Source organism: Drosophila persimilis, unplaced genomic scaffold, assembly GCF_003286085.1.
Source record: "Drosophila persimilis strain 14011-0111.01,24,50 unplaced genomic scaffold, DperRS2 tig00002232-arrow-arrow-pilon, whole genome shotgun sequence".
In the NCBI taxonomy this organism is placed as follows: domain Eukaryota; kingdom Metazoa; phylum Arthropoda; class Insecta; order Diptera; family Drosophilidae; genus Drosophila; species Drosophila persimilis.
Genome location: NW_020825650.1, coordinates 10,700 through 36,790, shown reverse-complemented (window position 1 = coordinate 36,790; position 26,091 = coordinate 10,700). Strand labels below are relative to the sequence as shown.

Here is a 26,091-nt window from a genome sequence, read left to right as displayed (position 1 = left end):
ATGGCTGCAGAAGCGAGCTGCGCTTGCGACGCAACTCCTGCATGGCCACTCGGTGGGACAGAAGGCCACACTCCAACACACACATACACGTATCGATGCACCGTATGCCGATGCTTCGTGTGGAGAGAGCCGGAAACAGCAAGGAACGAGAGAAGGCGCAAAGAGAGAGCGGGTAACGACCTCGTACCAGCGACAGTACGAGAGGGCACTCGAGCAGCCTCTACACGAACAGCAGCCAACACAAGATTCGTGCTCGAGTGCCCGTTCGGGAGCGAGTTCGAACTCGAACCACAGCCATGGCACAAACCCCGCTCGATCGGCCACAGCAGCGGTTCCAAATGCAATGCACACAGCCAATACCACAACCACAAATACAATGATGACATACATCAGCACACAAACAGCGACATCAAACACAAAAACGACAACTACAATTACGTCGGCAGCCAGACGATGCCTGTTAACAGCAATGTTAACAGGCGGACCCCCCCCACCACCGCCGCCAGAGGAACATCAGCAGCAGCAAACACATCAACAACAACAACAACATCAGCCAATAGCAACAAACACAGCCAATACCGATGATATCCCATCCACCTCTGCTGCAGCGGCCCGTTCGCCACTGAAGCGCGTCCGCGCCGAGGTGGATGACGATGACGATGATGACAGTGATGACTCGGATGCTGCAGCGACAGCACCAACCAACGACAATTATTCCCCCCCCCCATCATTCTGCCAGCTGTCCCCGACATTATGCCCATTCTGGACAAGCTGCAGAATGACCCGAGGGTGGGCAACAGTAGCTATCACACCAAGCTCATCAGCCGCAATGGTGTCCGTATCCAGGCCCGCGACATGGCTACCAGGGATGCCATCATGGCAATCCTGGGCGATGGCGACGGCAACGAGGCGATGACTGGCCACTACACACACCAGCACAAGAGTGACCGTGGGCTACGGATCGTCGTGCGAGATCTACACCACTCCACAAGCACCCAACTAATAAAAAATCAGATGGCCGAATTGGGTTATTATGTTATATTTATTAGAGCCATTAAAGGGAGATCCGATGGACAGCCGCTCGACCAGTTCGAGTTGGAGATAGCCCCCAAGCCGGATGAAAGCCACCACGATGTCCTCCAATTAACCCAACTGGGCAACCAGTTGGTGACCGTTGAGAGGCAGGCCAAGCCGGTGGACCCAGCCCAGTGCCACAGATGTCAGGCATTCGGGCACACCCGCACCTACTGCAGGCGTTCATTCGTCTGTATGAAGTGTGCGGGTGCCCACGCGTCCACGGCATGTGCCAAGCCAAGGGCAGACGCCCCTAAATGCGCCAATTGCCAGGGCGCCCACATCAGCGCCTACAAGGGATGTCCGGCATTCAAGGCAGCAAGGGGCCGCCTTCTGTCCCACCGAGTGGCCATGCAGGAGTTGCGTCGCAAGCGCAGCTCGCTTCTGCAGCCATTGCCAGAGCAGCAGCCACCACCAGCAAGAACAACACCAGCACATCCAGGGCGCCGACAGCAGCAGCAACAGCAAGCTCAAACGCCAGCCAATCCCTGGCGCGGACAGCAGCAGCAGGCAGCATGGACGCCACTCAATGTCTCCTCTCCTGGGCGACGAAGAGGACAACAACATCAGCAGAAGCAGAAGCAGCAGCAGCCAATACATACAAAAAAACAGACGCCTGCTGCCTCTGGCCCACGCACTGGGCGACGACGTCCAGAGCAGCCATTGAGCCGTTCCCAGGCACAACAGCAGCAGCAGCTACAGCAGATGCAGCAGCACCAGCAGCAGCAGCACCAGCACCAGGGAATGCACAAGAAGAACTCGATCCGCAATGGCGGAGATGTCCTCAAGCGCGGACGGGCACAGTCAGCGTAAGTATTGCCTCTCTCAAAGGGAAAACCATGGACACGATTGGGGAGCCTCTTCTTTATGGGATTACCCAAAGATATAAGTCTCGTTTGGAGGCATTGAGTGTCTTGAAAGGGAATCGGGAACAGATTAATAGAATATATACGACCCTTTGGTGATATTTTGGCGATGTCCCTTCCGTTTAAAGACGGAAATTCTGCTGTTAAAAATTCCAGTTTAGATCTCTGTTTGTTTTGCCTCAATCAATCAACAATCAATAGCATAGCATAGTTGTTAGCTCTGTGACAAAGCATAGATACGTATCTACGGAGGAGATTGAAAGCAGTACAGGAGGCAGGTGGCAGCTGGACTAAGAGCTCTATTAAACGCCAGATCCCCTCCTCCATTGCACACTCTGGGCATTCTGGCAATCAAAAGTCGCGCTCTCTGTCGATGCGGGAGCGACGACAGCTGGACTGCAGTCCCATACCACGTAGTCAATCGGGTAAGGAATCACTCTCTCCCCCTGCTTGTGGATCCTTTGCTTAATCCAACTCCTCTGTCTTTTTGCAGGCGCCTCTCCCGTTTCCATTTCGGGATCCACAGCCACCGCTGGCGGAATGGCCTCCCATCCGCATGTGAATCTGCTGCACGCGGCCGAGCCGCATTACTACAATGCCCAGGGAGCCGTCTACTACACCAGCTACCACGGCTCCCCGCACGACCTGAGCTACGCCAGCTCCGCGGACGTCTCGCTGAACGCCTCGTGGGTGAACGCCAGCGGGCACAGCCCCCACACGCCCTACTACTCGGCGGCACAGATCTACATGCGCCCCAAGGGCGGCAGCACCACGCCCACTCCCAGCTGCAGCGGCAGCACGGGCAGCGGCAGCGGCAGTGGCAGCGGCAGCTGCAAGAAGGTTCCGCCGGAGGTGCCCAAGCGCACCTCTTCGATCACGGCACAGCAGCAGAGCCAGCTGCTGCTGCTGCAGCGCCAGACACCGCCGCCCCCGTCGCTGCTGCGGACCAACGGGCTCTGCAAGACGGCGGAGAACGGCAGCCTGACCTCCGTCCAGAGTTCCGGCTCAGACTCGAGCGTCACCTCGGCGGAGCGGAACATGAACAGCGACCTCGGATCGGACCGCAGCAACTCCCCCCACACGTGGAAGCGTGGCACGGCCCTGAACAGCTCCCAGCAGTTCTCCACGCACTCGGCCGACTCGGTATCGGTCTCGGTGCCCAGCGGAGGTGGAGGTGGAGCCGTTGTGGTCTCCGGAGCAGCCATAGCTGCTGCTGGGCCCGGAGCTTATGCCGCACAGATGCAGGCGGCCGTGGCAGCGGCCACAGCGGCGGGCGGAGTACCGCCGACGGACGATCATGCCGTCTCGTCGCACACCAGCGCCGCGCAGTACGAGCAGCACGAACAGCAGCAGCACGAGCAGCAGCAGCTGCAGGCAGCGGCCTCCGCCGCGGGCGTGGCCCAGAACTACAAGATGTCGGAGACCATACGCAAGCGGCAGTACCGCGTGGGCCTCAATCTGTTCAACAAGAAGCCGGAGAAGGGCATCACCTATCTCATCCGCAGGGGCTTCCTCGAGAACACGCCACAGGGCGTGGCTCGTTTCCTGATCACGCGCAAGGGCCTCTCCCGCCAGATGATCGGCGAGTATCTGGGCAATCTGCAGAACCAGTTCAACATGGCCGTGCTCAGCTGCTTCGCCATGGAGCTGGACCTGTCCGGCCGCCAGGTGGACGTGGCCCTGCGCAAGTTCCAGGCCTACTTCCGGATGCCCGGGGAGGCGCAGAAGATTGAGCGGCTGATGGAGATCTTCTCGCAGCGCTACTGCGAGTGCAATGCGGACATTGTGGGGCGCCTAAGATCATCCGATACGGTAGAGTCTCCCCTCCCCTCCCCTCCTTGGAGGTTCGCCTACTAATCCGATTTATATTTGTTTACAGATCTTTGTGCTGGCATTTGCCATCATTATGCTCAATACGGATCTGCACACGCCCAATCTGAAGCCGGAAAGGCGCATGCGCGTCGAGGACTTCATCAAGAATCTGCGAGGCATCGACGATTGCCACGACATTGACAAGGACATGCTGAGCGGCATCTATGAGCGCGTCAAGTCGGACGAGTTCAAGCCGGGCAGCGACCACGTCACCCAGGTGATGAAGGTGCAGGCCACCATTGTCGGCAAGAAGCCGAATCTGGCGCTGCCCCACCGGCGGCTGGTCTGCTATTGCCGCCTGTACGAGATACCCGACGTGAACAAGAAGGAGCGGCCGGGCGTCCACCAGCGCGAGGTGTTCCTCTTCAACGACCTGCTGGTCATCACCAAGATATTCAGCAAGAAGAAGACCTCCGTGACGTACACGTTCCGCAACAGCTTCCCGCTCTGCGGCACGGTGGTGACCCTGCTGGACATGCCCAACTATCCGTTCTGCATCCAGCTGTCGCAGAAGGTCGACGGTAAGATCCTGATCACCTTCAATGCCCGCAACGAGCACGACCGCTGCAAGTTTGCCGAGGATCTCAAGGAGTCCATCAGCGAGATGGACGAAATGGAATCGCTGCGCATCGAGGCAGAGCTGGAGCGCCAGAAGTCGGCGCGCAACCGGGCCCCGGGGAACGCAGAGAACCGCGATAGTGGCGTGGCCGATGTGGAGGTGTGTCCCTGTCCCTATGGCTCCCAGCCAGGCGGCGGCTCCCAGGCAGCCGGCGAGCAGGCAGCTGGCAACTCGGCCGACTCCACGCAGCAGCTGAAGCGCAGTGCGCTCAGCAACAGTCTCCTGGACATGCACGAGCAATGTGAGTTCTCAGACTCAAATTTTGATATGTGAGAGCGTTTGTCTTATTCCGAGTCTCCTTCCAGTTGGCAACGAGAAGCCCCAGCGACGAGGCAGCGTCGGCTCCCTGGACAGCGGCATGAGCATCTCCTTCCAGTCGACCACCACGTCCAGCGCCTCGCGGGAGAATGCGGCGGCCATTGCAGCTGCCGCCAATGCAGCGGCGGCTGCCAAGATGCGTTTCAACATGCCGCCAACGGCGGCGATTGCCACGCCCAACAATGTGTATGCAGCGCCCGGAATGCAGGCGTACACGCATGCCAACTTTGTGCAGCAGTCGCAGGCCGCCTACATGATGCAGCAGCAGCAAATGCTTCAGCAACAGGCACAAATGCAAGCCCAGGCGCAAGCCCAGGCCCAAGCGCAGGCTCAGGCGCAGGCGCTACAGCAGCAGGGAGGCGGAGGAGCAGGAGTAGGAGGAGGAGCCGTGGTCACGGGTCGAATCCCTGGAAGGGAGAGGAAGGCCTCACGCTCCGATGAGAACGCACGGTCGACGGAGGTCTAAGTCATCTACTCATCTACGTATTGTACATTTCCGTTGTTCAGCAAAGCGATAAATATTAAATCTATATAGCATATAGAGTCAAATATCTGTATAATCCGAATCGAAACGAACCGAAAGCCATTTTTTCTGCAACACCTAACAAACAAACATACACACACACCACACACACAGCTTACGAGTATATAGTGAATTTTGAATGTTCCTTCGTTCTCTGCTAATATTAATTGATGTACATAAATTAAACAATTGTCTGTTTCCCGCACTATCTACTTGCTAAAATAAGTTTCTAAAACTAATTGTATATATATACATTCAGCATACACGCATACACGTACGATATACATATACATGTAGCCCCTACGATCTACGATAGCTATTCTCAATATATATATACAAACACGTACACACATATATATAGATATATATATATATATGTATATATACAAACAAATTGTATAACACTTGACTTCCTCCAAGAACTTGAAACACCAATTTACCCAAGGCAACCTCTAAGCAACATAACGCCCCCCCCCCCCACACACACATTTTTATCTAATCTTCTCTACCAATTAATTACAAATGCGATCTATGAATGTACGATTACTAGTTCTATTAGCACATACTAACATCCCGCCCCGTTGAGTGCGCGGATGATAGTTTTTTTGCCCCTGCTCCAGCCAATGCTCCACTAGCTCTACCTCACTCACCTGCAAATGCAACTAGTAGCTGCGGCACAGGAACCCACAGCAGCAGCAGCGGCGGCGGCGTTGGGCTGCTCCAGCTGCCCGCCCTGAGTATGCCCAATGCCAGACAAACTCGGATGCTGCAGCGACAGCACCAACCAACGACAATTATTCCCCCCCCCCCATCATTCTGCCAGCTGTCCCCGACATTATGCCCATTCTGGACAAGCTGCAGAATGACCCGAGGGTGGGCAACAGTAGCTATCACACCAAGCTCATCAGCCGCAATGGTGTCCGTATCCAGGCCCGCGACATGGCTACCAGGGATGCCATCATGGCAATCCTGGGCGATGGCGACGGCAACGAGGCGATGACTGGCCACTACACACACCAGCACAAGAGTGACCGTGGGCTACGGATCGTCGTGCGAGATCTACACCACTCCACAAGCACCCAACTAATAAAAAATCAGATGGCCGAATTGGGTTATTATGTTATATTTATTAGAGCCATTAAAGGGAGATCCGATGGACAGCCGCTCGACCAGTTCGAGTTGGAGATAGCCCCCAAGCCGGATGAAAGCCACCACGATGTCCTCCAATTAACCCAGCTGGGCAACCAGTTGGTGACCGTTGAGAGGCAGGCCAAGCCGGTGGACCCAGCCCAGTGCCACAGATGTCAGGCATTCGGGCACACCCGCACCTACTGCAGGCGTTCATTCGTCTGTATGAAGTGTGCGGGTGCCCAAGCGTCCACGGCATGTGCCAAGCCAAGGGCAGACGCCCCTAAATGCGCCAATTGCCAGGGCGCCCACATCAGCGCCTACAAGGGATGTCCGGCATTCAAGGCAGCAAGGGGCCGCCTTCTGTCCCACCGAGTGGCCATGCAGGAGTTGCGTCGCAAGCGCAGCTCGCTTCTGCAGCCATTGCCAGAGCAGCAGCCACCACCAGCAAGAACAACACCAGCACATCCAGGGCGCCGACAGCAGCAGCAACAGCAAGCTCAAACGCCAGCCAATCCCTGGCGCGGACAGCAGCAGCAGGCAGCATGGACGCCACTCAATGTCTCCTCTCCTGGGCGACGAACACACACATACACGTATCGATGCACCGTATGCCGATGCTTCGTGTGGAGAGAGCCGGAAACAGCAAGGAACGAGAGAAGGCGCAAAGAGAGAGCGGGTAACGACCTCGTACCAGCGACAGTACGAGAGGGCACTCGAGCAGCCTCTACACGAACAGCAGCCAACACAAGATTCGTGTTCGAGTGCCCGTTCGGGAGCGAGTTCGAACTCGAACCACAGCCATGGCACAAACCCCGCTCGATCGGCCACAGCAGCGGTTCCAAATGCAATGCACACAGCCAATACCACAACCACAAATACAATGATGACATACATCAGCACACAAACAGCGACATCAAACACAAAAACGACAACTACAATTACGTCGGCAGCCAGACGATGCCTGTTAACAGCAATGTTAACAGGCGGACCCCCCCCACCACCGCCGCCAGAGGAACATCAGCAGCAGCAAACACATCAACAACAACAACAACATCAGCCAATAGCAACAAACACAGCCAATACCGATGATATCCCATCCACCTCTGCTGCAGCGGCCCGTTCGCCACTGAAGCGCGTCCGCGCCGAGGTGGATGACGATGACGATGATGACAGTGATGACTCGGATGCTGCAGCGACAGCACCAACCAACGACAATTATTCCCCCCCCCATCATTCTGCCAGCTGTCCCCGACATTATGCCCATTCTGGACAAGCTGCAGAATGACCCGAGGGTGGGCAACAGTAGCTATCACACCAAGCTCATCAGCCGCAATGGTGTCCGTATCCAGGCCCGCGACATGGCTACCAGGGATGCCATCATGGCAATCCTGGGCGATGGCGACGGCAACGAGGCGATGACTGGCCACTACACACACCAGCACAAGAGTGACCGTGGGCTACGGATCGTCGTGCGAGATCTACACCACTCCACAAGCACCCAACTAATAAAAAATCAGATGGCCGAATTGGGTTATTATGTTATATTTATTAGAGCCATTAAAGGGAGATCCGATGGACAGCCGCTCGACCAGTTCGAGTTGGAGATAGCCCCCAAGCCGGATGAAAGCCACCACGATGTCCTCCAATTAACCCAACTGGGCAACCAGTTGGTGACCGTTGAGAGGCAGGCCAAGCCGGTGGACCCAGCCCAGTGCCACAGATGTCAGGCATTCGGGCACACCCGCACCTACTGCAGGCGTTCATTCGTCTGTATGAAGTGTGCGGGTGCCCACGCGTCCACGGCATGTGCCAAGCCAAGGGCAGACGCCCCTAAATGCGCCAATTGCCAGGGCGCCCACATCAGCGCCTACAAGGGATGTCCGGCATTCAAGGCAGCAAGGGGCCGCCTTCTGTCCCACCGAGTGGCCATGCAGGAGTTGCGTCGCAAGCGCAGCTCGCTTCTGCAGCCATTGCCAGAGCAGCAGCCACCACCAGCAAGAACAACACCAGCACATCCAGGGCGCCGACAGCAGCAGCAACAGCAAGCTCAAACGCCAGCCAATCCCTGGCGCGGACAGCAGCAGCAGGCAGCATGGACGCCACTCAATGTCTCCTCTCCTGGGCGACGAAGAGGACAACAACATCAGCAGAAGCAGAAGCAGCAGCAGCCAATACATACAAAAAAACAGACGCCTGCTGCCTCTGGCCCACGCACTGGGCGACGACGTCCAGAGCAGCCATTGAGCCGTTCCCAGGCACAACAGCAGCAGCAGCTACAGCAGATGCAGCAGCACCAGCAGCAGCAGCACCAGCACCAGGGAATGCACAAGAAGAACTCGATCCGCAATGGCGGAGATGTCCTCAAGCGCGGACGGGCACAGTCAGCGTAAGTATTGCCTCTCTCAAAGGGAAAACCATGGACACGATTGGGGAGCCTCTTCTTTATGGGATTACCCAAAGATATAAGTCTCGTTTGGAGGCATTGAGTGTCTTGAAAGGGAATCGGGAACAGATTAATAGAATAGATACGACCCTTTGGTGATATTTTGGCGATGTCCCTTCCGTTTAAAGACGGAAATTCTGCTGTTAAAAATTCCAGTTTAGATCTCTGTTTGTTTTGCCTCAATCAATCAACAATCAATAGCATAGCATAGTTGTTAGCTCTGTGACAAAGCATAGATACGTATCTACGGAGGAGATTGAAAGCAGTACAGGAGGCAGGTGGCAGCTGGACTAAGAGCTCTATTAAACGCCAGATCCCCTCCTCCATTGCACACTCTGGGCATTCTGGCAATCAAAAGTCGCGCTCTCTGTCGATGCGGGAGCGACGACAGCTGGACTGCAGTCCCATACCACGTAGTCAATCGGGTAAGGAATCACTCTCTCCCCCTGCTTGTGGATCCTTTGCTTAATCCAACTCCTCTGTCTTTTTGCAGGCGCCTCTCCCGTTTCCATTTCGGGATCCACAGCCACCGCTGGCGGAATGGCCTCCCATCCGCATGTGAATCTGCTGCACGCGGCCGAGCCGCATTACTACAATGCCCAGGGAGCCGTCTACTACACCAGCTACCACGGCTCCCCGCACGACCTGAGCTACGCCAGCTCCGCGGACGTCTCGCTGAACGCCTCGTGGGTGAACGCCAGCGGGCACAGCCCCCACACGCCCTACTACTCGGCGGCACAGATCTACATGCGCCCCAAGGGCGGCAGCACCACGCCCACTCCCAGCTGCAGCGGCAGCACGGGCAGCGGCAGCGGCAGTGGCAGCGGCAGCTGCAAGAAGGTTCCGCCGGAGGTGCCCAAGCGCACCTCTTCGATCACGGCACAGCAGCAGAGCCAGCTGCTGCTGCTGCAGCGCCAGACACCGCCGCCCCCGTCGCTGCTGCGGACCAACGGGCTCTGCAAGACGGCGGAGAACGGCAGCCTGACCTCCGTCCAGAGTTCCGGCTCAGACTCGAGCGTCACCTCGGCGGAGCGGAACATGAACAGCGACCTCGGATCGGACCGCAGCAACTCCCCCCACACGTGGAAGCGTGGCACGGCCCTGAACAGCTCCCAGCAGTTCTCCACGCACTCGGCCGACTCGGTATCGGTCTCGGTGCCCAGCGGAGGTGGAGGTGGAGCCGTTGTGGTCTCCGGAGCAGCCATAGCTGCTGCTGGGCCCGGAGCTTATGCCGCACAGATGCAGGCGGCCGTGGCAGCGGCCACAGCGGCGGGCGGAGTACCGCCGACGGACGATCATGCCGTCTCGTCGCACACCAGCGCCGCGCAGTACGAGCAGCACGAACAGCAGCAGCACGAGCAGCAGCAGCTGCAGGCAGCGGCCTCCGCCGCGGGCGTGGCCCAGAACTACAAGATGTCGGAGACCATACGCAAGCGGCAGTACCGCGTGGGCCTCAATCTGTTCAACAAGAAGCCGGAGAAGGGCATCACCTATCTCATCCGCAGGGGCTTCCTCGAGAACACGCCACAGGGCGTGGCTCGTTTCCTGATCACGCGCAAGGGCCTCTCCCGCCAGATGATCGGCGAGTATCTGGGCAATCTGCAGAACCAGTTCAACATGGCCGTGCTCAGCTGCTTCGCCATGGAGCTGGACCTGTCCGGCCGCCAGGTGGACGTGGCCCTGCGCAAGTTCCAGGCCTACTTCCGGATGCCCGGGGAGGCGCAGAAGATTGAGCGGCTGATGGAGATCTTCTCGCAGCGCTACTGCGAGTGCAATGCGGACATTGTGGGGCGCCTAAGATCATCCGATACGGTAGAGTCTCCCCTCCCCTCCCCTCCTTGGAGGTTCGCCTACTAATCCGATTTATATTTGCGCTGCTGCAGCGCCAGACACCGCCGCCCCCGTCGCTGCTGCGGACCAACGGGCTCTGCAAGACGGCGGAGAACGGCAGCCTGACCTCCGTCCAGAGTTCCGGCTCAGACTCGAGCGTCACCTCGGCGGAGCGGAACATGAACAGCGACCTCGGATCGGACCGCAGCAACTCCCCCCACACGTGGAAGCGTGGCACGGCCCTGAACAGCTCCCAGCAGTTCTCCACGCACTCGGCCGACTCGGTATCGGTCTCGGTGCCCAGCGGAGGTGGAGGTGGAGCCGTTGTGGTCTCCGGAGCAGCCATAGCTGCTGCTGGGCCCGGAGCTTATGCCGCACAGATGCAGGCGGCCGTGGCAGCGGCCACAGCGGCGGGCGGAGTACCGCCGACGGACGATCATGCCGTCTCGTCGCACACCAGCGCCGCGCAGTACGAGCAGCACGAACAGCAGCAGCACGAGCAGCAGCAGCTGCAGGCAGCGGCCTCCGCCGCGGGCGTGGCCCAGAACTACAAGATGTCGGAGACCATACGCAAGCGGCAGTACCGCGTGGGCCTCAATCTGTTCAACAAGAAGCCGGAGAAGGGCATCACCTATCTCATCCGCAGGGGCTTCCTCGAGAACACGCCACAGGGCGTGGCTCGTTTCCTGATCACGCGCAAGGGCCTCTCCCGCCAGATGATCGGCGAGTATCTGGGCAATCTGCAGAACCAGTTCAACATGGCCGTGCTCAGCTGCTTCGCCATGGAGCTGGACCTGTCCGGCCGCCAGGTGGACGTGGCCCTGCGCAAGTTCCAGGCCTACTTCCGGATGCCCGGGGAGGCGCAGAAGATTGAGCGGCTGATGGAGATCTTCTCGCAGCGCTACTGCGAGTGCAATGCGGACATTGTGGGGCGCCTAAGATCATCCGATACGGTAGAGTCTCCCCTCCCCTCCCCTCCTTGGAGGTTCGCCTACTAATCCGATTTATATTTGTTTACAGATCTTTGTGCTGGCATTTGCCATCATTATGCTCAATACGGATCTGCACACGCCCAATCTGAAGCCGGAAAGGCGCATGCGCGTCGAGGACTTCATCAAGAATCTGCGAGGCATCGACGATTGCCACGACATTGACAAGGACATGCTGAGCGGCATCTATGAGCGCGTCAAGTCGGACGAGTTCAAGCCGGGCAGCGACCACGTCACCCAGGTGATGAAGGTGCAGGCCACCATTGTCGGCAAGAAGCCGAATCTGGCGCTGCCCCACCGGCGGCTGGTCTGCTATTGCCGCCTGTACGAGATACCCGACGTGAACAAGAAGGAGCGGCCGGGCGTCCACCAGCGCGAGGTGTTCCTCTTCAACGACCTGCTGGTCATCACCAAGATATTCAGCAAGAAGAAGACCTCCGTGACGTACACGTTCCGCAACAGCTTCCCGCTCTGCGGCACGGTGGTGACCCTGCTGGACATGCCCAACTATCCGTTCTGCATCCAGCTGTCGCAGAAGGTCGACGGTAAGATCCTGATCACCTTCAATGCCCGCAACGAGCACGACCGCTGCAAGTTTGCCGAGGATCTCAAGGAGTCCATCAGCGAGATGGACGAAATGGAATCGCTGCGCATCGAGGCAGAGCTGGAGCGCCAGAAGTCGGCGCGCAACCGGGCCCCGGGGAACGCAGAGAACCGCGATAGTGGCGTGGCCGATGTGGAGGTGTGTCCCTGTCCCTATGGCTCCCAGCCAGGCGGCGGCTCCCAGGCAGCCGGCGAGCAGGCAGCTGGCAACTCGGCCGACTCCACGCAGCAGCTGAAGCGCAGTGCGCTCAGCAACAGTCTCCTGGACATGCACGAGCAATGTGAGTTCTCAGACTCAAATTTTGATATGTGAGAGCGTTTGTCTTATTCCGAGTCTCCTTCCAGTTGGCAACGAGAAGCCCCAGCGACGAGGCAGCGTCGGCTCCCTGGACAGCGGCATGAGCATCTCCTTCCAGTCGACCACCACGTCCAGCGCCTCGCGGGAGAATGCGGCGGCCATTGCAGCTGCCGCCAATGCAGCGGCGGCTGCCAAGATGCGTTTCAACATGCCGCCAACGGCGGCGATTGCCACGCCCAACAATGTGTATGCAGCGCCCGGAATGCAGGCGTACACGCATGCCAACTTTGTGCAGCAGTCGCAGGCCGCCTACATGATGCAGCAGCAGCAAATGCTTCAGCAACAGGCACAAATGCAAGCCCAGGCGCAAGCCCAGGCCCAAGCGCAGGCTCAGGCGCAGGCGCTACAGCAGCAGGGAGGCGGAGGAGCAGGAGTAGGAGGAGGAGCCGTGGTCACGGGTCGAATCCCTGGAAGGGAGAGGAAGGCCTCACGCTCCGATGAGAACGCACGGTCGACGGAGGTCTAAGTCATCTACTCATCTACGTATTGTACATTTCCGTTGTTCAGCAAAGCGATAAATATTAAATCTATATAGCATATAGAGTCAAATATCTGTATAATCCGAATCGAAACGAACCGAAAGCCATTTTTTCTGCAACACCTAACAAACAAACATACACACACACCACACACACAGCTTACGAGTATATAGTGAAATTTGAATGTTCCTTCGTTCTCTGCTAATATTAATTGATGTACATAAATTAAACAATTGTCTGTTTCCCGCACTATCTACTTGCTAAAATAAGTTTCTAAAACTAATTGTATATATATACATTCAGCATACACGCATACACGTACGATATACATATACATGTAGCCCCTACGATCTACGATAGCTATTCTCAATATATATATACAAACACGTACACACATATATATAGATATATATATATATACAAACAAATTGTATAACACTTGACTTCCTCCAAGAACTTGAAACACCAATTTACCCAAGGCAACCTCTAAGCAACATAACGCCCCCCCACCCCCCCCCCCCCCCCCCCCCGCCCCCCCCCCCCCCCCCCCCCAAAAACCAACACATTTTTATCTAATCTTCTCTACCAATTAATTACAAATGCGATCTATGAATGTACGATTACTAGTTCTATTAGCACATACTAACATCCCGCCCCGTTGAGTGCGCGGATGATAGTTTTTTTGCCCCTGCTCCAGCCAATGCTCCACTAGCTCTACCTCACTCACCTGCAAATGCAACTAGTAGCTGCGGCACAGGAACCCACAGCAGCAGCAGCGGCGGCGGCGTTGGGCTGCTCCAGCTGCCCGCCCTGAGTATGCCCAATGCCAGACAAACTCGGATGCTGCAGCGACAGCACCAACCAACGACAATTATTCCCCCCCCCCCATCATTCTGCCAGCTGTCCCCGACATTATGCCCATTCTGGACAAGCTGCAGAATGACCCGAGGGTGGGCAACAGTAGCTATCACACCAAGCTCATCAGCCGCAATGGTGTCCGTATCCAGGCCCGCGACATGGCTACCAGGGATGCCATCATGGCAATCCTGGGCGATGGCGACGGCAACGAGGCGATGACTGGCCACTACACACACCAGCACAAGAGTGACCGTGGGCTACGGATCGTCGTGCGAGATCTACACCACTCCACAAGCACCCAACTAATAAAAAATCAGATGGCCGAATTGGGTTATTATGTTATATTTATTAGAGCCATTAAAGGGAGATCCGATGGACAGCCGCTCGACCAGTTCGAGTTGGAGATAGCCCCCAAGCCGGATGAAAGCCACCACGATGTCCTCCAATTAACCCAGCTGGGCAACCAGTTGGTGACCGTTGAGAGGCAGGCCAAGCCGGTGGACCCAGCCCAGTGCCACAGATGTCAGGCATTCGGGCACACCCGCACCTACTGCAGGCGTTCATTCGTCTGTATGAAGTGTGCGGGTGCCCACGCGTCCACGGCATGTGCCAAGCCAAGGGCAGACGCCCCTAAATGCGCCAATTGCCAGGGCGCCCACATCAGCGCCTACAAGGGATGTCCGGCATTCAAGGCAGCAAGGGGCCGCCTTCTGTCCCACCGAGTGGCCATGCAGGAGTTGCGTCGCAAGCGCAGCTCGCTTCTGCAGCCATTGCCAGAGCAGCAGCCACCACCAGCAAGAACAACACCAGCACATCCAGGGCGCCGACAGCAGCAGCAACAGCAAGCTCAAACGCCAGCCAATCCCTGGCGCGGACAGCAGCAGCAGGCAGCATGGACGCCACTCAATGTCTCCTCTCCTGGGCGACGAAGAGGACAACAACATCAGCAGAAGCAGAAGCAGCAGCAGCCAATACATACAAAAAAACAGACGCCTGCTGCCTCTGGCCCACGCACTGGGCGACGACGTCCAGAGCAGCCATTGAGCCGTTCCCAGGCACAACAGCAGCAGCAGCTACAGCAGCTGCAACAGCAGCCGCAGCGCGAACAACAACAGCGACTGCAGCAGCAGCAGCTTGCCAACAACCGCTCCCGGCAGAAGATGCAGCCGAAACGCCAATCTTGCGAGGGATCCTGCAGCCAGGCACTGTTGGAGAATACGCAGAGGATGACGCGATTGGAAAAGAGGCTGGAAGCGATGATGTCACTACTCACCTCGCTCATCCAATCCCAGGCAGTGACGGCAACTCCAGCAGTTCCAGTGACATCGGAAAATCCACCAACAATGGCAGCAGCAGCAGTGGTTGCCCCAGCTCCACAGCCACCACAAAAAACGTCAGGGCCAATGCCAGCCGCCATGATGGCATCCCTGGTAGCCATGTCGCGGGCCTGGATACGGACACCATTGCGGCTGATGAGCTTGGTGTGATAGCTACTGTTGCCCACCCTCGGGTCATTCTGCAGCTTGTCCAGAATGGGCATAATGTCGGGGACAGCTGGCAGAATGATGGGGGGGGGAATAATTGTCGTTGGTTGGTGCTGTCGCTGCAGCATCCGAGTCATCACTGTCATCATCGTCATCGTCATCCACCTCGGCGCGGACGCGCTTCAGTGGCGAACGGGCCGCTGCAGCAGAGGTGGATGGGATATCATCGGTATTGGCTGTGTTTGTTGCTATTGGCTGATGTTGTTGTTGTTGTTGATGTGTTTGCTGCTGCTGATGTTCCTCTGGCGGCGGTGGTGGGGGGGGTCCGCCTGTTAACATTGCTGTTAACAGGCATCGTCTGGCTGCCGACGTAATTGTAGTTGTCGTTTTTGTGTTTGATGTCGCTGTTTGTGTGCTGATGTATGTCATCATTGTATTTGTGGTTGTGGTATTGGCTGTGTGCATTGCATTTGGAACCGCTGCTGTGGCCGATCGAGCGGGGTTTGTGCCATGGCTGTGGTTCGAGTTCGAACTCGCTCCCGAACGGGCACTCGAGCACGAATCTTGTGTTGGCTGCTGTTCGTGTAGAGGCTGCTCGAGTGCCCTCTCGTACTGTCGCTGGTACGAGGTCGTTACCCGCTCTCTCTTTGCGCCTTCTCTCGTTCCTTGCTGTTTCCGGCTCTCTCCACACGAAGCATCGGCATACGGTGCATCGATACGTGTATGTGTGTGTTGGAGTGTGGGAAGCGGAATTATTGGCGCGCTCGGTACCGCTAGGCTTGGCTTGGCTTGGCATAGCGGTGCTTGACATTGCGGTGCTTTGGCTGACGCCGCTGCCGCTGCCGACGCCGCCAATGCCTCAAGCCGGCGACTACCGCTGCTGCTGCTGCTGCTGATGTTCTGCTGCTTCTGCTGCCGCTGGCGTTCCTGGGTATGGACCGCCTCAACCCAATCGCCGATCTGGAACTGCTCCTGGCTGGTGAGATTGGGAATGGCCGCCCAGCTGTTGGGGCAGGGCAGGTCGGGGATGGGGCTTGTGGCCGGAGTGGCCGGAGTGGCCGTGATGGTGGTGTCGGTATTTGTGGTCCTCACATACCCGGTAATGGTGGCTGGAGCCGGTCCAGGAATTGGAGGAAGTGCCTCCAACCAGGTGGCGGAGTCGGTGGATTGGCGTCTCAGTATCGCTGCGTCTGCCACGGCGCCGGTGGCTGCGCTGTCGGCGCTGGCTTCGCCGTCGGCGGCGCTGTCGGAGCTGGCAGTGGAAATGGCTGATTTGGGGCGATCCCTGGCTGTGACGCCGTGTGGTCCTCGTCGTCGTCGTCCTCTTCTGGCAGTGGAACCGCGTGGCATAGCTGCGCTGGATTGGCTTTGGTTGGATTTGGTAATAAATTTTTTCGACCGACGCGAGTGGAGATTTTGTCAAGTCAGATTGATTCACACAGTTTTTTTGAGTTTTTTTTTCCAATTATATACCCGCTTTGGGTTGAGGGCACTCAGTGCTCCATACAGGGGAGGAACTGAGAGGCTGGGGTGTGAGCCGCCAGCAACCAAGCGCGTTGCTTTATTAATTTCTCTTTGTGGGTATATGTCTTAATTTAGTAGATGTACATTTTTATACCCGATACTCAAAATGAGTATTGGGGTATATTAGATTTGTGGTAAAAGTGGATGTGTGTAACGTCCAGAAGGAATCGTTTCCGACCCTATAAAGTATATATATTCTTGATCAGCATCAATAGCCGAGTCGATTGAGCCCTGTCTGTCTGTCCGTCCGTCCGTCTGTCCGTCTGTCCGTCCCCTTCAGCGCCTAATGCTCAAAGACTATAAGAGCTAGAGCAACGATGTTTTGGATCCAGACTTCTGTGATATGTCACTGCTCCAAAAATATTTCAAAACTTTGCCCCGCCCACTTCCGCCCCCACAAAAGGCGAAAATCTGTGGCATCCACAATTTCGACGATACGAGAAAACTAAAAACGCAGAATCGTAGAAGATGACTATATCTTCTAGAGTGCAAAATCTGAACCAGATCGTATAATTATTACAGCCAGAATCACGAAAACAATTTCACTCTTTCTCGCTCTGTCTCACTCTAACACACAGGTTTCATGGTCGGTTTTGCCAATTGCAAAATATGAGTTCAAGGATCTCAGAACCTATAAAAGCCAGAGCAACCAAATTTGGTATCCACACTCCTGTGATATCGGACCTTGACCGTTTCCTGTCCAAATTTCGCCACACCCCCTTCCGCCCCCGCAAAGGACGAAAATCTGAGGCAACCACAAATCTCAGAGACTATTAAGGCTAGAGTAACCAAATTTGGTGCACACACTCCTTTAAGATGTCACTATAAAACGTATATCTCAGAATTTCGCCCCACCCCCATCCGCCCCCACAAAGGACGAAAATCTGTTGCATCCACAATATTGCAGATTTGAGAAAACTAAAAACGCAGAATCATAGATAATGACCATATCTATTAGATTGTTGAATCTGGATCAGATCAGACCATTTAGCCAAAAGGAACAAATCAATTTGCAGTGGCTACGCAGCGCCCGACGTCACGCTCAGACTGATTTCCTGTCTTGTCGACTCTCTGTCGTGTCGTTAAATATTAGCGGCGTCTGCCGGAGGAGAGCCATACTGACTTAGTATCGGGTATAACCTTAGAGTTGCGGTGTCCGCAGCAACTCACAACGTTCCCCCTCGTTGTTTGTTTGTTTTTTACAATTTAACTTTTAAACGGCACTCAAACACTTTTTACTGGTACATTTAATGGCACAATAATTTACAAACATATAAACTGCAGCAACGTTAAACACTTGTAACCTCGACTAGGCCCGCAGTCAGCAGGGGGGAGGGGGGGGCAAGGGAAAAAGAGAAAGAGAGAGAGATAAACTTTTCGGCACTTTGACGGAGGGACTAAACCTCAAACACGACTCGACTCCACAACGCTCACGACACGACTTTTTCTCGTTTGGACAGAGATCCAGACTCGAGACTCGATTCCACGATCGGGGCAAAAGGCTCCAAAAGTATGAATTGTCAAGAGGGTGTCAAGTGTGTGTGTGTGCGGTGTGAGTCAAGAAAGTAAAGTGGGGCCGCGCTCAAAAGTATGCTGTCTCTTCTTTGTAATTTTCCCTAACTTAAAATTTGATTTGATCCCCTGTGAGTTTGTCAACTTGATGTTTTGTTGGTTGTAATGCGGTATGTGGTCTTCAGTCGCCTCTACTACCCTTGCCGCCTGGGCGAGCAGTTTATAGGGAACGTAGTGGATATATGCGAAGACTTGCATATTTGGCTCAATTTAGGCCGTAGTGGTGGGGTGTGGCGACAACTGATGCTGATTTGAAAGTCGATTACGAAACCGATAATCAATTGTCAGCACCGTTGCCGCCGAAGTTTTATCACAGATTGTAATAATTTTTTTTTAGTGGGGTGTCGGAGAACCGCCCTAATTACGATAGTAACAATAAGGGGGGGGAAGAAGGGGTTAAAGAAATGAGATCGAAATGTGCAGAAATGTGCAGTGTTGCAGGCCGCCCAAGTGTAATGGATGTGTGTGTGTGTGTGTGTCTGAATGGCTGGCGGTAGGTATTTTGAGAGCCCTTTTTAATCGTATGTGTGGCTGATGGATTTTTCCTTTTCCAGGACCATAGGGCACTCTGAATGCCATGGCACTGGATCCGGCCACCAACTAAGGACGATGGCGATGGCATAACTCGAACGGCCCAGGTCCGGCCGCCCAAGTGTAATGGATGTGTGTGTGTGTGTGTGTCTGAATGGCTGGCGGTAGGTATTTTGAGAGCCCTTTTTTAATCGTATGTGTGGCTGATGGATTTTTCCTTTTCCAGGACCATAGGGCACTCTGAATGCCATGGCACTGGATCCGGCCACCAACTAAGGACGATGGCGATGGCATAACTCGAACGGCCCAGGTCCGGCCGCCCAAGTGTAATGGATGTTTGTGTGTGTGTGTCTGAATGGCTGGCGGTAAGTATTTTGAGCGCCCTTTTTAATCGTATGTGTGGCTGATGGATTTTTCCTTTTCCAGGACCATAGGGCACTCTGAATGCCATGGCACTGGATCCGGCCACCAGCTAAGGACGATGGCGGACACGACACACATCTACTCGAACGGCACAGGTCCGGCCGCCCAAGTGTAATGGATGTTTGTGTGTGTGTTGATGTTTTATTTAATTGCTTTGATGGCGGCAGCGTCCGTTGTTAATTTTTGTTGTGGCATGCGGTTGATATGCATTTGTCATTTAATCCATTGCAGTGGCAGAGATGTGTCCAATTAGTACACAGCGTTCCAGGATATCTGGTTGTCAAGATGGTACCTCATGTTGCGGGCGTAGGCCTTAATGTCATCCATGGAGTCGTCATCTGTCCACATCTCATCGTCATCATTTTCTTCATCCGTTTCAGGATCCGTCTCTGGAATGGCGGCTGGCATTGGCCCTGACGTTTTTTGTGGTGGCTGTGGAGCTGGGGCAACCACTGCTGCTGCTGCCATTGTTGGTGGATTTTCCGATGTCACTGGAACTGCTGGAGTTGCCGTCACTGCCTGGGATTGGATGAGCGAGGTGAGTAGTGACATCATCGCTTCCAGCCTCTTTTCCAATCGCGTCATCCTCTGCGTATTCTCCAACAGTGCCTGGCTGCAGGATCCCTCGCAAGATTGGCGTTTCGGCTGCATCTTCTGCCGGGAGCGGTTGTTGGCAAGCTGCTGCTGCTGCTGTCGCTGTTGTTGTTCGCGCTGCGGCTGCTGTTGCAGCTGCTGTAGCTGCTGCTGCTGTTGTGCCTGGGAACGGCTCAATGGCTGCTCTGGACGTCGTCGCCCAGTGCGTGGGCCAGAGGCAGCAGGCGTCTGTTTTTTTGTATGTATTGGCTGCTGCTGCTTCTGCTTCTGCTGATGTTGTTGTCCTCTTCGTCGCCCAGGAGAGGAGACATTGAGTGGCGTCCATGCTGCCTGCTGCTGCTGTCCGCGCCAGGGATTGGCTGGCGTTTGAGCTTGCTGTTGCTGCTGCTGTCGGCGCCCTGGATGTGCTGGTGTTGTTCTTGCTGGTGGTGGCTGCTGCTCTGGCAATGGCTGCAGAAGCGAGCTGCGCTTGCGACGCAACTCCTGCATGGCCACTCGGTGGGACAGAAGGCGGCCCCTTGCTGCCTTGAATGCCGGACATCCCTTGTAGGCGCTGATGTGGGCGCCCTGGCAATTGGCGCATTTAGGGGCGTCTGCCCTTGGCTTGGCACATGCCGTGGACGCGTGGGCACCCGCACACTTCATACAGACGAATGAACGCCTGCAGTAGGTGCGGGTGTGCCCGAATGCCTGACATCTGTGGCACTGGGCTGGGTCCACCGGCTTGGCCTGCCTCTCAACGGTCACCAACTGGTTGCCCAGCTGGGTTAATTGGAGGACATCGTGGTGGCTTTCATCCGGCTTGGGGGCTATCTCCAACTCGAACTGGTCGAGCGGCTGTCCATCGGATCTCCCTTTAATGGCTCTAATAAATATAACATAATAACCCAATTCGGCCATCTGATTTTTTATTAGTTGGGTGCTTGTGGAGTGGTGTAGATCTCGCACGACGATCCGTAGCCCACGGTCACTCTTGTGCTGGTGTGTGTAGTGGCCAGTCATCGCCTCGTTGCCGTCGCCATCGCCCAGGATTGCCATGATGGCATCCCTGGTAGCCATGTCGCGGGCCTGGATACGGACACCATTGCGGCTGATGAGCTTGGTGTGATAGCTACTGTTGCCCACCCTCGGGTCATTCTGCAGCTTGTCCAGAATGGGCATAATGTCGGGGACAGCTGGCAGAATGATGGGGGGGGGGGGGAATAATTGTCGTTGGTTGGTGCTGTCGCTGCAGCATCCGAGTTTGTCTGGCATTGGGCATACTCAGGGCGGGCAGCTGGAGCAGCCCAACGCCGCCGCCGCTGCTGCTGCTGTGGGTTCCTGTGCCGCAGCTACTAGTTGCATTTGCAGGTGAGTGAGGTAGAGCTAGTGGAGCATTGGCTGGAGCAGGGGCAAAAAAACTATCATCCGCGCACTCAACGGGGCGGGATGTTAGTATGTGCTAATAGAACTAGTAATCGTACATTCATAGATCGCATTTGTAATTAATTGGTAGAGAAGATTGTGTACGTGTTTGTATATATATATTGAGAATAGCTATCGTAGATCGTAGGGGCTACATGTATATGTATATCGTACGTGTATGCGTGTATGCTGAATGTATATATATACAATTAGTTTTAGAAACTTATTTTAGCAAGTAGATAGTGCGGGAAACAGACAATTGTTTAATTTATGTACATCAATTAATATTAGCAGAGAACGAAGGAACATTCAAAATTCACTATATACTCGTAAGCTGTGTGTGTGGTGTGTGTGTATGTTTGTTTGTTAGGTGTTGCAGAAAAAATGGCTTTCGGTTCGTTTCGATTCGGATTATACAGATATTTGACTCTATATGCTATATAGATTTAATATTTATCGCTTTGCTGAACAACGGAAATGTACAATACGTAGATGAGTAGATGACTTAGACCTCCGTCGACCGTGCGTTCTCATCGGAGCGTGAGGCCTTCCTCTCCCTTCCAGGGATTCGACCCGTGACCACGGCTCCTCCTCCTACTCCTGCTCCTCCGCCTCCCTGCTGCTGTAGCGCCTGCGCCTGAGCCTGCGCTTGGGCCTGGGCTTGCGCCTGGGCTTGCATTTGTGCCTGTTGCTGAAGCATTTGCTGCTGCTGCATCATGTAGGCGGCCTGCGACTGCTGCACAAAGTTGGCATGCGTGTACGCCTGCATTCCGGGCGCTGCATACACATTGTTGGGCGTGGCAATCGCCGCCGTTGGCGGCATGTTGAAACGCATCTTGGCAGCCGCCGCTGCATTGGCGGCAGCTGCAATGGCCGCCGCATTCTCCCGCGAGGCGCTGGACGTGGTGGTCGACTGGAAGGAGATGCTCATGCCGCTGTCCAGGGAGCCGACGCTGCCTCGTCGCTGGGGCTTCTCGTTGCCAACTGGAAGGAGACTCGGAATAAGACAAACGCTCTCACATATCAAAATTTGAGTCTGAGAACTCACATTGCTCGTGCATGTCCAGGAGACTGTTGCTGAGCGCACTGCGCTTCAGCTGCTGCGTGGAGTCGGCCGAGTTGCCAGCTGCCTGCTCGCCGGCTGCCTGGGAGCCGCCGCCTGGCTGGGAGCCATAGGGACAGGGACACACCTCCACATCGGCCACGCCACTATCGCGGTTCTCTGCGTTCCCCGGGGCCCGGTTGCGCGCCGACTTCTGGCGCTCCAGCTCTGCCTCGATGCGCAGCGATTCCATTTCGTCCATCTCGCTGATGGACTCCTTGAGATCCTCGGCAAACTTGCAGCGGTCGTGCTCGTTGCGGGCATTGAAGGTGATCAGGATCTTACCGTCGACCTTCTGCGACAGCTGGATGCAGAACGGATAGTTGGGCATGTCCAGCAGGGTCACCACCGTGCCGCAGAGCGGGAAGCTGTTGCGGAACGTGTACGTCACGGAGGTCTTCTTCTTGCTGAATATCTTGGTGATGACCAGCAGGTCGTTGAAGAGGAACACCTCGCGCTGGTGGACGCCCGGCCGCTCCTTCTTGTTCACGTCGGGTATCTCGTACAGGCGGCAATAGCAGACCAGCCGCCGGTGGGGCAGCGCCAGATTCGGCTTCTTGCCGACAATGGTGGCCTGCACCTTCATCACCTGGGTGACGTGGTCGCTGCCCGGCTTGAACTCGTCCGACTTGACGCGCTCATAGATGCCGCTCAGCATGTCCTTGTCAATGTCGTGGCAATCGTCGATGCCTCGCAGATTCTTGATGAAGTCCTCGACGCGCATGCGCCTTTCCGGCTTCAGATTGGGCGTGTGCAGATCCGTATTGAGCATAATGATGGCAAATGCCAGCACAAAGATCTCTGAACAAATATAAATCGGATTAGTAGGCGAACCTCCAAGGAGGGGAGGGGAGGGGAGACTCTACCGTATCGGATGATCTTAGGCGCCCCACAATGTCCGCATTGCACTCGCAGTAGCGCTGCGAGAAGATCTCCATCAGCCGCTCAATCTTCTGCGCCTCCCCGGGCATCCGGAAGTAGGCCTGGAACTTGCGCAGGGCCACGTCCACCTGGCGGCCGGACAGGTCCAGCTCCATGGCGAAGCAGCTGAGCACGGCCATGTTGAACTGGTTCTGCAGATTGCCCAGATACTCGCCGATCATCTGGCGGGAGAGGCCCTTGCGCGTGATCAGGAAACGAGCCACGCCCTGTGGCGTGTTCTCGAGGAAGCCCCTGCGGATGAGATAGGTGATGCCCTTCTCCGGCTTCTTGTTGAACAGATTGAGGCCCACGCGGTACTGCCGCTTGCGTATGGTCTCCGACATCTTGTAGTTCTGGGCCACGCCCGCGGCGGAGGCCGCTGCCTGCAGCTGCTGCTGCTCGTGCTGCTCGTACTGCGCGGCGCTGGTGTGCGACGAGACGGCATGATCGTCCGTCGGCGGTACTCCGCCCGCCGCTGTGGCCGCTGCCACGGCCGCCTGCATCTGTGCGGCATAAGCTCCGGGCCCAGCAGCAGCTATGGCTGCTCCGGAGACCACAACGGCTCCACCTCCACCTCCGCTGGGCACCGAGACCGATACCGAGTCGGCCGAGTGCGTGGAGAACTGCTGGGAGCTGTTCAGGGCCGTGCCACGCTTCCACGTGTGGGGGGAGTTGCTGCGGTCCGATCCGAGGTCGCTGTTCATGTTCCGCTCCGCCGAGGTGACGCTCGAGTCTGAGCCGGAACTCTGGACGGAGGTCAGGCTGCCGTTCTCCGCCGTCTTGCAGAGCCCGTTGGTCCGCAGCAGCGACGGGGGCGGCGGTGTCTGGCGCTGCAGCAGCAGCAGCTGGCTCTGCTGCTGTGCCGTGATCGAAGAGGTGCGCTTGGGCACCTCCGGCGGAACCTTCTTGCAGCTGCCGCTGCCACTGCCGCTGCCGCTGCCCGTGCTGCCGCTGCAGCTGGGAGTGGGCGTGGTGCTGCCGCCCTTGGGGCGCATGTAGATCTGTGCCGCCGAGTAGTAGGGCGTGTGGGGGCTGTGCCCGCTGGCGTTCACCCACGAGGCGTTCAGCGAGACGTCCGCGGAGCTGGCGTAGCTCAGGTCGTGCGGGGAGCCGTGGTAGCTGGTGTAGTAGACGGCTCCCTGGGCATTGTAGTAATGCGGCTCGGCCGCGTGCAGCAGATTCACATGCGGATGGGAGGCCATTCCGCCAGCGGTGGCTGTGGATCCCGAAATGGAAACGGGAGAGGCGCCTGCAAAAAGACAGAGGAGTTGGATTAAGCAAAGGATCCACAAGCAGGGGGAGAGAGTGATTCCTTACCCGATTGACTACGTGGTATGGGACTGCAGTCCAGCTGTCGTCGCTCCCGCATCGACAGAGAGCGCGACTTTTGATTGCCAGAATGCCCAGAGTGTGCAATGGAGGAGGGGATCTGGCGTTTAATAGAGCTCTTAGTCCAGCTGCCACCTGCCTCCTGTACTGCTTTCAATCTCCTCCGTAGATACGTATCTATGCTTTGTCACAGAGCTAACAACTATGCTATGCTATTGATTGTTGATTGATTGAGGCAAAACAAACAGAGATCTAAACTGGAATTTTTAACAGCAGAATTTCCGTCTTTAAACGGAAGGGACATCGCCAAAATATCACCAAAGGGTCGTATCTATTCTATTAATCTGTTCCCGATTCCCTTTCAAGACACTCAATGCCTCCAAACGAGACTTATATCTTTGGGTAATCCCATAAAGAAGAGGCTCCCCAATCGTGTCCATGGTTTTCCCTTTGAGAGAGGCAATACTTACGCTGACTGTGCCCGTCCGCGCTTGAGGACATCTCCGCCATTGCGGATCGAGTTCTTCTTGTGCATTCCCTGGTGCTGGTGCTGCTGCTGCTGGTGCTGCTGCATCTGCTGTAGCTGCTGCTGCTGTTGTGCCTGGGAACGGCTCAATGGCTGCTCTGGACGTCGTCGCCCAGTGCGTGGGCCAGAGGCAGCAGGCGTCTGTTTTTTTGTATGTATTGGCTGCTGCTGCTTCTGCTTCTGCTGATGTTGTTGTCCTCTTCGTCGCCCAGGAGAGGAGACATTGAGTGGCGTCCATGCTGCCTGCTGCTGCTGTCCGCGCCAGGGATTGGCTGGCGTTTGAGCTTGCTGTTGCTGCTGCTGTCGGCGCCCTGGATGTGCTGGTGTTGTTCTTGCTGGTGGTGGCTGCTGCTCTGGCAATGGCTGCAGAAGCGAGCTGCGCTTGCGACGCAACTCCTGCATGGCCACTCGGTGGGACAGAAGGCGGCCCCTTGCTGCCTTGAATGCCGGACATCCCTTGTAGGCGCTGATGTGGGCGCCCTGGCAATTGGCGCATTTAGGGGCGTCTGCCCTTGGCTTGGCACATGCCGTGGACGCGTGGGCACCCGCACACTTCATACAGACGAATGAACGCCTGCAGTAGGTGCGGGTGTGCCCGAATGCCTGACATCTGTGGCACTGGGCTGGGTCCACCGGCTTGGCCTGCCTCTCAACGGTCACCAACTGGTTGCCCAGCTGGGTTAATTGGAGGACATCGTGGTGGCTTTCATCCGGCTTG

The 26,091-nt window shown here is 56.1% G+C and overlaps 3 protein-coding genes across 3 annotated transcripts; 2 read left to right on the top strand and 1 right to left on the bottom strand.

Annotated features, from left to right (window-relative positions):
* The first annotated feature begins 1,818 nt into the window (after window positions 1-1,818).
* On the top strand, window positions 1,819-5,298 carry LOC113567194 (IQ motif and SEC7 domain-containing protein 3-like). Its single transcript, XM_026994363.1, has 5 exons — window positions 1,819-1,883; window positions 2,169-2,365; window positions 2,434-3,752; window positions 3,820-4,672; window positions 4,737-5,298. Exons 1-5 carry the CDS (start codon window positions 1,819-1,821, stop codon window positions 5,213-5,215), a joined length of 2,913 nt encoding a protein of 970 aa, XP_026850164.1. The 3' UTR covers window positions 5,216-5,298.
* Window positions 5,299-8,724: 3,426 nt separating this feature from the next.
* Window positions 8,725-13,175, top strand: LOC113567193 (IQ motif and SEC7 domain-containing protein 3-like). Its single transcript, XM_026994362.1, has 5 exons — window positions 8,725-8,789; window positions 9,075-9,271; window positions 9,340-10,658; window positions 11,697-12,549; window positions 12,614-13,175. Exons 1-5 carry the CDS (start codon window positions 8,725-8,727, stop codon window positions 13,090-13,092), a joined length of 2,913 nt encoding a protein of 970 aa, XP_026850163.1. The 3' UTR covers window positions 13,093-13,175.
* An 8,742-nt stretch (window positions 13,176-21,917) lies between these two features.
* On the bottom strand, window positions 21,918-25,382 carry LOC113567192 (IQ motif and SEC7 domain-containing protein 3-like). The gene is made up of 5 exons (XM_026994361.1): window positions 25,318-25,382; window positions 24,836-25,029; window positions 23,464-24,767; window positions 22,544-23,396; window positions 21,918-22,479 (listed from the first exon to the last, which is right to left on the bottom strand). The coding sequence occupies exons 1-5, from the start codon at window positions 25,380-25,382 to the stop codon at window positions 22,001-22,003; spliced, it is 2,895 nt and encodes a 964-aa protein (XP_026850162.1). The 3' UTR covers window positions 21,918-22,000.
* Between the last annotated feature and the right edge of the window lie 709 nt (window positions 25,383-26,091).

Bases quoted from the DNA above. Each gene is read 5' to 3' on its own strand.
- LOC113567192 (XM_026994361.1), bottom strand. From the start codon at position 25,382: ATGCACAAGAAGAACTCGATCCGCAATGGCGGAGATGTCCTCAAGCGC. The intron at 25,030-25,317 runs GTAAGTATTGCC...TCTGTGACAAAG, and splicing joins CGCGGACGGGCACAGTCAGC to CATAGATACGTATCTACGGA. The intron at 22,480-22,543 runs GTGAGTTCTCAG...GTCTCCTTCCAG, and splicing joins CCTGGACATGCACGAGCAAT to TTGGCAACGAGAAGCCCCAG.
- LOC113567194 (XM_026994363.1), top strand. From the start codon at position 1,819: ATGCACAAGAAGAACTCGATCCGCAATGGCGGAGATGTCCTCAAGCGC. The intron at 2,366-2,433 runs GTAAGGAATCAC...GTCTTTTTGCAG, and splicing joins CATACCACGTAGTCAATCGG to GCGCCTCTCCCGTTTCCATT. The intron at 4,673-4,736 runs GTGAGTTCTCAG...GTCTCCTTCCAG, and splicing joins CCTGGACATGCACGAGCAAT to TTGGCAACGAGAAGCCCCAG.
- LOC113567193 (XM_026994362.1), top strand. From the start codon at position 8,725: ATGCACAAGAAGAACTCGATCCGCAATGGCGGAGATGTCCTCAAGCGC. The intron at 8,790-9,074 runs GTAAGTATTGCC...AGCTCTGTGACA, and splicing joins CGCGGACGGGCACAGTCAGC to AAGCATAGATACGTATCTAC. The intron at 10,659-11,696 runs GTAGAGTCTCCC...ATTTGTTTACAG, and splicing joins GCCTAAGATCATCCGATACG to ATCTTTGTGCTGGCATTTGC.